We start from the raw sequence: 15580 nt of genomic DNA, 5'->3' as shown, positions 1-15580 counted from the left end.
GAATAAAAGGGTTGAGAATGCGATTGGGTATGTGATTACGGATTATATATATATGATGTGGGCTATGAGGAAGGCGAACGTGCGTGCAAGAATTAATGCGTTGGCAGCAACTTTTTATAGGACACAGTGTAGAAATAAAGGGGTGTATGGAGGGAGATGGGAGAGAGATTTTAGTGAGGGTTATCGAAATTTCACATTAAGGGATTTATGAGATTTGCAAAGTGGGTAAGGGGATACAACGGGCTATTTTCCTAGACATGGGTGTGAGCATGGAGAGCTGTTTATATGGATGTATAATTGAGTTTTGATGTCTATGGGTAATAGGGTTATTGCCCCGAGGGTTTCAGGTACTACACAGTTATCATTTGGAAATGTGTTGCACTACGATTGCATATTATCATTTTTCATGTATAAATCATTTCAAGGACTTTATGATGAAAATTTTCAATGAGACTCAAATATGTTATAGGTGTCTTTAATGATTTTGATTCAATTGTTATTGTTAAAAAAAAAAAAAAAAAAATTGTTTTTCCTAGCATAAGCAATTGGTTCTTATTCTATGTTATATTTTACGCTGTGTTACAGTGTGCTTTTCAGTAATATTATATTACATGTAACTACTTGCATCATTTTTTTCTTTGTTCAGCTGAGATGTAAAATATCACATCGTAGTTTTGTTTTGTTATATTGGATGTTTTTTTTGTGACTTTTAGTATTATCCCGTTTCCTTCTTTGTATCCTAAATACCAATGTCTATGTTAAGATCTCGTGATAATCGCCAAAATTAATGTTTGAGTATCGTGGTGCTCTGTTGAGCACCTGAGATCTTAGATTTAGTCTTGCATACGTGTGTGTTCACAGGCAGAAACCTCACCTAGTATGTGCCTGATGTAGTCTCATGTAGTGTATACGTGTGTGCTTGTGTATGTGTGTCATTGTGTGTGTTTGGTTTTTTTTTTTATCTCTGTTTTATTGTACAATCTTTATAATTTCCAGTGTTTGATGTTTTGTATATGTAACCTTGTTAGAGATGTTCTTTAACAAATAAAACAATATTACTGTAATGTATAGTGTTGTGTGTGAGAGTGTATTACCACTGTAATATACGGTGTGTTGTGTGTGAGAGTGTATTACCACTGTAATATACGGTGTGTTGTGTGTGAGAGTGTATTACCACTGTAATATACGGTGTGTTGTGTGTGAGAGTGTATTACCACTGTAATATACGGTGTGTTGTGTGTGAGAGTGTATTACCACTGTAATATACGGTGTGTTGTGTGTGAGAGTGTATTATCACTGTAATATACGGTGTGTTGTGTGTGAGAGTGTATTACCACTGTAATATACGGTGTGTTTTGTGTGAGAGTGTATTACCACTGTAATATACGGTGTGTTGTGTGTGAGAGTGTATTACCACTGTAATATACGGTGTGTTGTGTGTGAGAGTGTATTACCACTGTAATATACGGTGTGTTGTGTGTGAGAGTGTATTACCACTGTAATATACGGTGTGTTGTGCGTGAGAGTGTATTACCACTGTAATATACGGTGTGTTGTGCGTGAGAGTGTATTACCACTGTAATATACGGTGTGTTGTGTGTGAGAGTGTATTACCACTGTAATATACAGTGTGTTGTGTGTGAGAGTGTATTACCACTGTAATATACGGTGTGTTGTGCGTGAGAGTGTATTACCACTGTAATATACGGTGTGTTGTGTGTGAGAGTGTATTACCACTGTAATATACGGTGTGTTGTGTGTGAGAGTGTATTACCACTGTAATATACGGTGTGTTGTGTGTGAGAGTGTATTACCACTGTAATATACGGTGTGTTGTGTGTGAGAGTGTATTACCACTGTAATATACGGTGTGTTGTGCGTGAGAGTGTATTACCACTGTAATATACGGTGTGTTGTGTGTGAGAGTGTATTACCACTGTAATATACGGTGTGTTGTGCGTGAGAGTGCATTACCACTGTAATATACGGTGTGTTGTGTGTGAGAGTGTATTACCACTGTAATATACGGTGTGTTGTGCGTGAGTGTGTATTACCACTGTAATATACGGTGTGTTGTGTGTGAGAGTGTATTACCACTGTAATATACGGTGTGTTGTGCGTGAGAGTGTATTACCACTGTAATATACGGTGTGTTGTGTGTGAGAGTGTATTACCACTGTAATATACGGTGTGTTGTGCGTGAGAGTGTATTACCACTGTAATATACGGTGTGTTGTGTGTGAGAGTGTATTACCACTGTAATATACGGTGTGTTGTGCGTGAGAGTGTATTACCACTGTAATATACGGTGTGTTGTGTGTGAGAGTGCATTACCACTGTAATATACGGTGTGTTGTGCGTGAGAGTGTATTACCACTGTAATATACGGTGTGTTGTGCGTGAGAGTGTATTACCACTGTAATATACGGTGTGTTGTGTGTGAGAGTGTATTACCACTGTAATATACGGTGTGTTGTGCGTGAGAGTGTATTACCACTGTAATATACGGTGTGTTGTGTGTGAGAGTGTATTACCACTGTAATATACGGTGTGTTGTGCGTGAGAGTGTATTACCACTGTAATATACGGTGTGTTGTGTGTGAGAGTGTATTACCACTGTAATATACGGTGTGTTGTGTGTGAGAGTGTATTACCACTGTAATATACGGTGTGTTGTGCGTGAGAGTGTATTACCACTGTAATATACGGTGTGTTGTGTGTGAGAGTGTATTACCACTGTAATATACGGTGTGTTGTGCGTGAGAGTGTATTACCACTGTAATATACGGTGTGTGTGTGAGAGTGTATTACCACTGTAATATACGGTGTGTTGTGCGTGAGAGTGTATTACCACTGTAATATACGGTGTGTTGTGTGTGAGAGTGTATTACCACTGTAATATACGGTGTGTTGTGTGTGAGAGTGTATTACCACTGTAATATACGGTGTGTTGTGTGTGAGAGTGTATTACCACTGTAATATACGGTGTGTTGTGCGTGAGAGTGTATTACCACTGTAATATACGGTGTGTTGTGTGTGAGAGTGTATTACCACTGTAATATACGGTGTGTTGTGTGTGAGAGTGTATTACCACTGTAATATACGGTGTGTTGTGCGTGAGAGTGTATTACCACTGTAATATACGGTGTGTTGTGTGTGAGAGTGTATTACCACTGTAATATACGGTGTGTTGTGTGTGAGAGTGTATTACCACTGTAATATACGGTGTGTTGTGTGTGAGAGTGTATTACCACTGTAATATACGGTGTGTTGTGTGTGAGAGTGTATTACCACTGTAATATACGGTGTGTTGTGTGTGAGAGTGTATTACCACTGTAATATACGGTGTGTTGTGTGTGAGAGTGTATTACCACTGTAATATACGGTGTGTTGTGTGTGAGAGTGTATTACCACTGTAATATACGGTGTGTTGTGTGTGAGAGTGTATTACCACTGTAATATACGGTGTGTTGTGCGTGAGAGTGTATTACCACTGTAATATACGGTGTGTTGTGCGTGAGAGTGTATTACCACTGTAATATACGGTGTGTTGTGTGTGAGAGTGTATTACCACTGTAATATACGGTGTGTTGTGTGTGAGAGTGTATTACCACTGTAATATACGGTGTGTTGTGTGTGAGAGTGTATTACCACTGTAATATACGGTGTGTTGTGTGTGAGAGTGTATTACCACTGTAATATACGGTGTGTTGTGCGTGAGTGTAATACCATTGTAATATACGGTGTGTTGTGTGTGAGTGTGTATTACCACTGTAATATACAGTGTGTTGTGTGTGAGAGTGTATTACCACTGTAATATACAGTGTGTTGTGTGTGAGAGTGTATTACCACTGTAATATACGGTGTGTTGTGTGTGAGAGTGTATTACCACTGTAATATACGGTGTTTGTGTGTGAGAGTGTATTACCACTGTAATATACGGTGTGTTGTGCGTGAGAGTGTATTACCACTGTGCAGTATGGTATCAATATTAGGTTTCGGGTTAAGTGAGATTCTTGTGCAGTAAGCTTTTGTCGTGTATCTTTTTAATATATTTCTGCTATTTGTATCGCACTGTTTTAAATAAAATATAAAAAAAAAAAACTGACAACTTTGTCAGTCAAATATTTAATAGACAGTATAATCTGTGCATTTTGCATAGATATTACAACACAAAGAAGAGGAAATTAATTTGGAGAGAACTTTTCACAGATATTAAACAATATATTAAAACCACTGAACCTAATGTGTGAGTAACTTATAAGGTAAGCAAAATTATTTACCTTGTATCAGTGGTTTAATTCATTTAAATTATTATGAGGAAGTAATTATAACTTAAAGAGAGAGATATATTTGAACTAATATATAACTCATATTTACCTCTTCGTGAAATGTGTTACTTACCATTTCGGCCATCTCTCTCTACCAGAACACCAAGAATCATGTCTACCATAATACTTACATCATTTAAGTTAACATGAAGAAAAGTATGATTATGCGTTTAAGTTAATAATGGGAAGATATTTAAGTTAACGAGAGGAATACTTATGTAACACTTGAGAGACATATGTTTGGGATAGTGAAAAAAAAATATAACTTTTAGTTGGTTTATATCTTTTACAGGTGATGATGCAAAATTCTCCCCATTATATGCTAATGAAATAAAAAAAATATTAACATTTACAGGTACCGATGTAACAGGGCTTGGAAGAAAAAGACCTAGAGAGGAGGATTTATGATGTTTAGATCATGTTGTTACACCAAGATTAATAATATATGATGATTCATTCATTAAAAAGAGAAATGTTTAGTAAAAAATTTTAAGACATGATGAATTTTAAATCAATCAAACCTTACCATGAAAAAGTATTGAGGTAGAATACAAATGTTATATCTCATTTAAGTTAATTTCATGGCGTCTGTCAGCTCTGTGACCTCACCAAATTTTAGCACAAGAGGACACAGTTGGTCTGGAAAAAGATGATTATCTTAAATCTACCTTGGGTGTGAACACCATTTCATGGCGTCGCCGGAGGGGATTGTACAAAATCATGACGCAATACTTTGGGGTAAGTCATAGAAGCTCAAGAAATCTCTCAGACCGAGGATTGTGTTTCTATCCGGAAATCGAGTGAACATTTCTACCATTGATTGTGTTTAGAAATACACTCAACGACTCTAAAAATTGAGTCGTTCAAAGTATTTCTGGAGTACTCTAATGTATTTTGGAAGTGTTTCAATATATTTCTGAATGTACTCCAACGTAATTTGGAAATGTTCTAATGTTATCCCAAACATTTTGTTCATATTACCGAAATCGAGGGAATGTGACTAAAATGTGATTTATATCATATCTTAGTTGGATGTGTTCGTGATATATTTATAAAAACGAGTGTTTTCTAAAAATTTGTGACATGTGAATATTACCGAGTCAAAAATGAAAAATGCGAGTGACTTTTTCTGATGAAATAGTTAAAATGAGAAAAATTGTGGGTTATGAGTATAATATTAAACTATGTGGATTTGAGGAGATGGATTTTATTAGAAATTTAGTGAGTGTAGGGAGGAATGGGCATTACATTTAAGAAAAAATTGTGGGGATTTCTATAAAATGGGTATTAGCTGGAAGTGTTGATCTTAGTTTCTGGTGATTTTTAGTAGTGTTCGGGCAGTATTCAGTGGTGTTTTGGCAGTATTCAGTGGTGTTTTGGTAGTATTCAGTGGTGTTTTAGTAATATTCAGTGGTGTATTTGGGAGTATTCAAAGGAGTTTGATGATGTTTTTGATGGTGTTCAAATGATGTGCAAGAGTATTTTTGAAGGTGTTCAAAGTAAAGTGTGGTGTGTGTGTGTGTGTGTGTTTGTGTGTGTGTGTGTGTGTGTGTGTGTGTGTGTGTGTGTGTGTGTGTGTGTGTGTGTGTGTGTGTATGTGTGTGTGTGTGTTTGTGGTAGTGTTGATAATGACTCATAAGTATATGACCTAGTTTTTGTGCTAATCTTGTAAAAATCTGGAGAATGCAGTAAGAATTTGGTGGATGAGTTGTAATTTAATGAAATATGTAAGTGTAGATAAATTAGAGGTGTCAAATCTTATTTGAGAGTATTCAAAATGTTGTCTTGGAAATGTTCTAAAGTAATTGATGGTGTTTTTGGTGTTGTTTGGAAATGTTCAAAGGCGCTTTTGAGAGTATTCAAATGATTTATGAGAGTGTTCGAAGTAATCTGGGGGTTGTTCTGTAGTAAGATGATAAAGGATGTTGATGAGAGAATATTTCTTAACAGATATTGAGAAAAAGTTGGTCTTCAAATGATGTATGAGAGTGTTTTGAAGGTGTTCAAAGTAAAGCGTGGCATCTGAATGTTAGTGATGGTAATATCTCATGAAATAAGTGTATGAGTTAGTTTTTGTGATACTGTTGTAAAAATCTGGAGAATGAGGGAGGAGTTTGGGGGATGAGTTGTAATTTAATGAAACATGTAAGTGTAGATAAATTAGAGATGTCAAATCTTATTTGGGAGTATTTAAAATGTTGTCCTGGAAGTGTTTCAGTGTTGTCTGAGACTATTCAAAGGTATTTTTGTGAGTAATCAATTATTTATGAGAGCGTTCCAAGTAATCTTGGGGGGATATTTTGTAGTGAGATGATAAAGGTTGTCGATGAGAGAATATTTCTTAATATTGAGAAAAGTGTGAGTTGTAAGTGTTGCGGTGACTTTTTCTGATGAAATTGTGGGTTATGAGTGAAAGGGAGATGGGTGAGCAGGTGTGAAGAAATGTGGGTGAGATGGAGAGTGGTATGGGGAGGGTTGTATTAGAAATATAATGAAATATGGGGGGATTTTACTGAAAATAAAGGTTATGTGTGAATATTAAAAAAGAAATTATAGAAGTGAAAAGTTATGATACATTGGAAAAGATTGGAGGGTGTAGAAACATGCTGCAGTAGTTGGGTAGTGAGATGATTAGTTGTTGTGAGTATAATATTAAATATGTGGATACAAGGAGATGAGTATGGAGAGGATTTTATTAGAATTTTAGTAATGTAGGGAGAAATGTGCATTACATTTAAGATTCAGTAAAAAGAATGGGAAAAAATTGTATCGAAAGAGGAAAAATTGTGAATAAATTAGTAAGTGATGAGGGTTGTGGGTATTGTTATCAAACTAGAGATACAAAAAAATATGTTATAAGCAGGTTGTTTTTGTGGGTGATGTGGGTTGTGGGGTGTTTTGGGTTGTGGGTGTTGTGAGTTGTGGGTGTTGTTGTTGAACTAATGATGCCAAAAAAGTGGTTATAAGTTGTGGGTTGTTGTTGTGAGTGTTGTGGGTTGTGGGTGATGTGGGTTATGGGTGTTGTGGGTTGTGGGCGTTGTTGTCGAACTAGTGATGCCGAAAAAGTGGTTAGCAGTCAGGCTATGCCGGAGGTTATGGCCAGGGCTGTTGCGATGGAGCTGTGGTGTTGCGACGAGTGAAATATGAGGTCTGGGATGGTGGGAAGGGGTGAATAGAGAGAGAACACCACGTGGCGATCTGAGAGGCCATCCCATCATCACAGATTGCTGGACTGATCAAAGGTTAAAAACGAGAAATGTCACCGGAGTGGAGAGTGGTTCTGTTGGTTTGCAACGTGATCGTCAAAGACTGGAAATGTGAATTATTTAATTTAGACCCATAGAGGAAATATCGATGCAAAGTGAATGTAATTAGATGGTGACAATAGTAGTATCCAACAAAACAGGTAACAGAATTGGTGGTGTAAGAATTGCTGCAAGCGATTTAGCTGCCAATTGCAGTTGCTAACATGAGGATTTTTTGTTATCAACAGAAATGTATATATGAAATGCATTGAAGAAGTAATAAATAAATAAATGAAAATATTGTGTTTAGGGGTGTTATCCTGCATTTTAAGTTACGTTCGTTCGACAGATTCAGCCTGTGTGTGTGAGAACATCACGTGACGTCACTGACCGCCGAGTAAACACAGGTGGGGTGACGTCATTAATTTATGACCTGTAGTAAGAGGAAAGCCCATGCCCCAGGAGGAGTTCATTTGAATGCTTACTCTCAGAGGGGAATCCAAAAACTGATCCAAGGATGGAGTTTTGGCTATTGATATTATAAAACTTGATCCAAGGAGATGGAGTCTTTGTATTATTGATATCGATAAAAACTTGATCCAAGGAGATGGAGTCTTTGTATTATTGATATCGAGAAAAACTTGATCCAAGGAGATGGAGGAGAAATACTTGGACATAGAGGGTACAAGTGGATGATGGGAGGTGTGGGGGAGGGTGTTGATCCGAGGAGATCATAAGAAATTCGAAACCCCATAGAGGGAAACCCAAAAACTTGATCCAAGGAGATGGAGAGCACAAGAAAATGAAATTAAAAAAAAATCGAAAAAAATCGGAAAAATATTCGGTGAGCGGCGCGATGTCGTGCCGAATATGTAAAACTGGTCAATTAGCAAGAACTCGTTTAAAATTAAGTCCTTTCTGAAATTTTCTCTTATACGTTTGAAGATATATTTTTTTCATTAATGTTAATGGAAAAAAATTTAATTGTTAAATTCAAAAGTATTTTAGAAAATCAATAACTATTATAACAAGAGCAATTCTATTTAGTTTAACTCTAACTAAATATACTTAACATTACAACAATTTAGAACTAAACAAACAAATCAACATATTTTTTCGATAGGTTCAGAATAATTTTGGCGAAATTATTTTATACACAAATTTTCACTTGTTTCTGCCTATTCGGCACGTGACATATATATATATATATATATATATATATATATATATATATATATATATATATATATATATATATATATATATAGGTATATATATATATATATATATATATATATATGTATATATATATATATATATATGAGAGAAGAGTATATATATATATATATATATATATATATATATATACATATAGGTACATATATATATATATATATATATATATATATATATATATATATATATATATATATATATATATATATGGTTATTACATATATATATATATGTATATATATATATATATACATATATATTATATATATATACATATATACATATATATATATATATATATATACATATATATATATACATGTCACTTAAATGTAAACTGGTCAATTGAAAAGAACTCATTTAAATTGGGTCCTTCCTAAAAATTTTTCTTATATATTTAAGAGATATACTTTTTCATTAATGTTAATGTAAAAATCTCTAATTTTGCATCAAAAGCTAATCTTAGAAAACTTACCTAACCTTGTTATAACAAGAACAATTTATTTTAGCTTGAATCCAACCAAATATATTTAGATTTGTTTACAATAATTTAATACTAAACAAACACAGAATATATTTTTTCGTTAGGTTCAGAATGATTTTGGCGAAATTATTGCATATAAATTTTCGCTTTGTCCTATATGGCAAGGTTAACGTTTTGCTATTTAAGCCAAGATGGCAAGTTCGTTTATTCGGCACGACACACACACACAAATATATATATATATATATATATATATATATATATATATATATATATATATATATATATATTAAGCACGAACGAGTGGTATTGATCAATAACAACAATTCATTAGTCACAAGGATCTGAAGCCATGCTGTATTGGTCTGCTCATGATAAGCGAGAACCACATGACGCTAAACCACAGGACTACCCACCTATTAAGAATGGCGCAGCTAAAAGAGCTAGCTGTTGACCGCCATCCGAGGGCATTACGGATGCTTGTGTTTAATTTCTGCTCTCATCCCTGTTTGTACTAGGTCACGAGCAGCATTTATATATTATTGCAACTAATGAACAGTGGTATTGATCAATAAAAATATCAGGTTAGCCAAGGATTCGGAACCTGTATGGCTGGTTGTTACTTAAGCAGGCTCTTGTGGCCCGAGGGCAACACTCGCTTCACACGAGGGCCTGGTTCGATTCTCAGCCAGAGAAACATTGGATATGTTTCTTTTCCACTCAGCAGTTCATGTTCCCATCAGCAAATGGGTACCTGGGTGTTATCGACTGCGTGGGCTGCATCCTGGGACACTGACCTAATTTGCCTGAAATGCGGGAGCAGCAACAAGGGACTTTCTCATATATAGTATGTCATTACAACAGCTACGACTGTATACCTTGTACACATGCTGTAGTAAATAAAGATGTTAATATGATACATACATATTAGTTATTATTATTATTATTATTATTATTATTATTATTATTATTATTATTATTATTATTATTATTATTATTATTATTATTATTATTATTAATCTGTATTGGGTGGTCCTGTGGTTAAAGGCCATTTGGTTTTTGGTTTACCATGAGGCAGACTAGTGCCAACATAATGAATCCTTGGCTAGCGTAGTGTTGTTATTGATATAGGAGCATATTATATATATATATATATATATATATATATATATATATATATATATATATATATATATATGTGTGTGTGTGTGTGTGTGTGTGTGTGTGTGTGTGTGCTCACCTAGTTGTGGTTGTGGGGGTCGATTCACAGCTCTTGGCCCAGCCTCATCAACTGGCTGCTACTCAGTCAGTCTTCCCTCTGCGTAAGCTTTATCATACCTCTTCTTAAAGCTATGTATGGATCCTGTCTCCGCTACATCACTACCCAAGCTATTCCACTTCTTGACAACTCGCATCAAAGCAAAGTCACTTTCAGCATCCGGATTCATCTGTGTCTTCAACTCCGATTGTGTCCCCTTTGTTGCTGTGTCCTCTTCTGAACATTTGGCTCTGTCCACCTTGTCTATGCTTCCTGTATTTATATGATGTTATCCTATTTACTTCTCATCTCTCCTGTTCCTCCAAATGTCTCCATCGATACTTCTCAACTTCTCGTCGCAGGACATACCCCTTAGCTCAGGAACTGACTGCTGCAAACTCACTTTCTCTAGCTCTCACTGCTTCTGGTTGGGTAAGAGGGTTCCAAACTTGTGCTGAATATCTAACATAGCTCCAACGCAACATTACTGAACAAATCGTCGAACTTCAATGGGATATCGGAATTCTGTTCTTAGATTTTACTGGCGCCCAAATGCTGCAGCAGTTATTTGGTTCATGTGCACCTCAGGAGGTGTGCCCAGTGTTATACACACACCAAGTCGTTTTCCTTGAGTGAGGTTTGTAGGCTCTGGCCCCCTAGACTATACTACATCCGTGGTCTTCTTTGCCCTTCCCCAATCTTCATGCCTTTGTACTTGACGGGGTTGAACTCCAGGAGCCAGTTGCTGGACCAGGAATGCATTCTGTCTAGAACCCTCTGTCGGTCTGCCTGGTCCTTGCCCGATTGAATCTCTTCACCCCTCTATCTCTTTTCTTACAACCATCACTCTCTCATAGAGCTCCAGTAGGTTTGAGACACAGGATTTCCCATCCCTGAAACTGTGCTGGCTCTCGCTGATAAGTTCATTCCTTTCTAGGTTCTCCACAACTCTTCTGATATTTCTCTCCATGACTTTGCATACTATACATGTCAGTGACACTGGTCTGTAGTTTAATGCTTTGTGTCTGTCTAATTTTTAAAAAATTGTGACTACATTTGTTGTCTTCCATACTTCAGGTAGTCGTCCTGTTCCGATAGATGTGTTGAAGATTGTTGTTACTGGTACACAAAGTGCCTCTGCTCCCTCTCTCAGGACCCATGGAGAGATGTTGTCCGGAACTATCGCCTTTGAGATATCTAGCTCGCTTAACAGCCTCTTCACTTCTTCCTCGGTTGTATGTGTTGTGTGCAACACTTGATGGTGTACCTCACCTCTCTACCTCTCTGGAGGCATTTCTGTCTCCTCTGAGAACACTTCTTTGAATCTGATGATGAGCCCCTCACATACTTTGCTGTCGATTTTTGTGACCTCACCTACTTCCTTCCTGATTACCTGGTTCTTGACTGTTGTTTTCCTCCTGATGTGGCTTTGAGTCATATTTAGCTTTCGCTGCTATGTCATTCTTATATTGCCATTGGGCCTCCCATCTTACCTGTGCATATCCACTTCTGGCTCTACAACTGGTCTCCGTGTTCTCCTGGGTCCTTTTCCTTCTATACTTCTCCTATTCCCTTGCACACTTGGATTTGGCCTCCCTGCATCTTTGGGTGAACCATGGACTCATTCTGGCCTTTTCATTATTCCTGTTACCCTTGGGTACAAACCTCTCCTCAACTTCCTTGTATATTGTTGTCACATATTCCATCATCTAGTTCGCTGACTTCCTTGCCAGTTCTCTGTCCCACTGAGCCCCGTTCAGGAAGGTCTTTATTCTTGCGTACTCCCCTTCCTGTAGTTTGGCTTCACTCGTCCACCTCGTCCTGCTTTCCCCTCCACTTGTAACTCTAATATGTATTCGAAGCTTAAAACCACATGATCACTGACTCCCCAGGGGTCTTTCATATGTGATGTCCTCCATTTCTGCAATACTCAAGGAGAATGCTAGGTCCAGTCTCGCTGGTTCATCATCTCCTCTCTCTCTGGTAGTGTCCCTTACGTGTGTGAGTGTGTGTGTGTGTGTGTGTAATATATATATATATATATATATATATATATATATATATATATATATATATATATATATATATATATATATATATATATATATATATATATATATATATATAAATATATATTATATATTCATATATATATATATACATATATATATATATATATATATATATATATATATATATATATATATATATATATATATATATATATATATATATATATATAATATAGGATGGGGTCCACCTCTGGTGTAAATTGTGGGACCCATAGCCTCGGACAAGTGGATAAAAAGGCTTCAAGGAAGAATATTTGGATTTCTTCCTGAAGCCGTTTGAATATTCCACTTCCCCTACCACCCCATCTTTACATATATTTTTTTTTACCAATAGGAATATTTTATTACATAATATGGAACAAAAGATTTAAGAGATACATTGTCGATATAAAAGTGGCATATACGGTACATGTTGTTACGCGTGTATCACCGATTGTAAGGCGAAAATCTCCTCCAGCTCCTCAGAGCTGGGGCGTGTGCCCGAAATACAGCAGACATTACCCCTTTGAACAGCCGCACTGAGCCGCTGGCACAGAAAACTAGCTGCCCTGGGATCCCTAGTTACCCTGATGAGTCTTTTTCCCAGCTCCTTAAGGAATTTAGATGCACTCTTTCCCAATGAGCCGAGGGTCTCTGAGCCAATGGGAACAAACATATAATGATGGGCAAGTTCTCCATATTTTCTAGTCTTTTGGGACTCCCTGAAGCTGGCGGCTGCCCCTCCTTCCTCCCTGGTGTTTGGAGATAGGTATCAGCCAAGTTAGATGCACATGTGTAGTCCCACACCACCTGCTTCCCATCTGTCCAGGCTTGAAGGGTGATACCATCTGGACGCTTCTGGCTGCCATCAGATCTGCATAGTTGGGGTGGCTCCCTTACTGCTGGGCATCCAACTGTTTTGATAATGTTATTTACCTCCTCATGTCTTGCAATCTTTCCCTCGGATTTATGGCACACAAGACTACGTGCCACCCGAATCGGCTCAAGGTTTCACTGCACAAATACACCCGTGTTCGGCGAGAATAGGGTGGCAAGTCGAAGGGCAAACACTGATATGGCTGGTCTGTGGTCGAGGCGTGTGCTAAGGCTGGAGTTGGGAACAGACAACAGAAAGTCTCATGAGTGGGCTCTCGACGTTGCGGAGGCGGGTCATCCTTTCCTGATACACTCAGCTACTGCTGGAGGCTGGGTTATTTCACTATTGGCAATCCCAGCGATTGTCTGTGAAGTTGTTGGGGAGTGATTCTGTCTCAGAGCCCGTTAGATTATTTCAGATCATGGTCTGTCAATGAATTTTGGTCCTGATCTAAATGTTGTCCCTAAGATGTTCAGGGAGAATCGCTGCTACAAGCTCTCTGATGCACATAACGAGACAGAAAAGCAGGTAGCGCAATCTGTGATGACTTAGACACTAATGTTCTCCGAGTCTGACTGAAGTGCAGCTTGGTCTCCACTGCCTGTCTCTAGAGGTTGCACTTTCTTAAAATCTGCCTCAGAATAACGTCATATCTGTGCTGTATAGGTTTATCATATTGAAGGTGTACATCTAGGAAATATGTCAACCTGCACCTAAGCACTTTGTGAAGGGTACAAGGTATCGTGGGTGTCCAGATTGCCTATTCGTAGTTCCATTCTCCCAACTCCCACTCTTCCTGAGAATTGCAGGTGTTAATGGCATTGCTTCCCAGAGGTGCTCCAAAGATACTATTTGAGGGGGCAATGACTGCTGCCTTGTAGCTTGATCTCACTGCATTTAACATCGGTTGACTGACTGAGAGGATTTTTACATTTGATGGATTCAGATGAGACTCATTTCCTGTCCTCATGCTACCTGTAAGGTCATGTAGGACGGACTCTTGTACTCATAGTGTACATCATCTAGAACAAGATGTTTAGCTCACATCAAGTTCACTGGGATTTCTAACTGCTATATATGCACAAGAGAAATGAGCAAGAGGACTTTAGTTGGACACTCCTACATATATATATATATATATATATATACATATATATATATATATATATATATATATATATATATATATATATATATATATATATATATATATTTATATATATATATATATATATATATATATATATATATATATATATATAAATATACATATATATATATATATATATATATATATATACATATTATATATTATTATATATAATACATAGTTACATATATATATATATACATATATACATAGGTATATATATATATATATATATATATATATATATATATATATATATGTCAAATGAACAGGCAGAAACTTGCTATCTTAATATAGCAATGCTTGTCTTAATATAGACAAGAAATTATGTATGTACACTTGCCAAAATCATTCTGAATGATAAATGAAAAATATATTTCACTTTGTTTGTTTAGTACAAATTATTGTAAACAAATCAAAATATATAAATAGTTGAGTTAGGCTAAAATAAATTGTCTAAAAATAATATGTTAGTAAGTTTAAGATTCTTTTGAGTAAAAATTAAATTTTACACTAACATTAATGAAAAATATATCTTAAACGTATACAGAATTTTTAAAAGGGACTTAACTTTAAAACAGAGCTTGCTAATTGACCAGCTTTACATATTCGCACGACATATATATATATATATATATATATATATATATATATATATATATATATATATATATATATATATATATATATATATATGGTATATATATATTATATATTTATATATATATATATATATATATATATATATATATATATATATATATACAGTAAGTCCCTCTGATTGTCGATTTGCAATCCGTTCCTGGAAGCCGGTCGATTATCGAAATGGTCGATTTATTAGAACTGTTTTTTCCATAAGAAATACAATGTAAATTCAATTAATCCGTTCTGATAACTAGAAGTATTAAAATAAAAATTTTACATGAAATATTCATGTAGCACATAAAC

The 15580-nt window shown here is 36.0% G+C and overlaps 1 protein-coding gene across 3 annotated transcripts in view; it reads left to right on the top strand.

Annotated features, from left to right (window-relative positions):
* The window catches only part of LOC128705855 (uncharacterized), a 623755-nt gene that overhangs the window by 432351 nt on the left and 175824 nt on the right, over window positions 1–15580 (top strand). The window contains exon 10 of one of the 3 annotated variants that reach the window (XM_070092020.1): window positions 4687–7402. The exons of the other annotated variants lie outside the window; for them this stretch is intronic. Coding sequence (XP_069948121.1) covers window positions 4687–4698 — 12 coding nt within the window. The 3' untranslated portion in view covers window positions 4699–7402. Of the gene's footprint in view, window positions 1–4686; window positions 7403–15580 lie in introns of those variants that run through there. 3 annotated transcript variants of the gene reach the window in all.

Source organism: Cherax quadricarinatus, chromosome 3, assembly GCF_038502225.1.
Source record: "Cherax quadricarinatus isolate ZL_2023a chromosome 3, ASM3850222v1, whole genome shotgun sequence".
NCBI lineage: Eukaryota > Metazoa > Arthropoda > Malacostraca > Decapoda > Parastacidae > Cherax > Cherax quadricarinatus.
The sequence above is the reverse complement of the archived record's forward strand: the minus strand, read 5'-3'. Positions and strand labels throughout refer to the sequence as shown.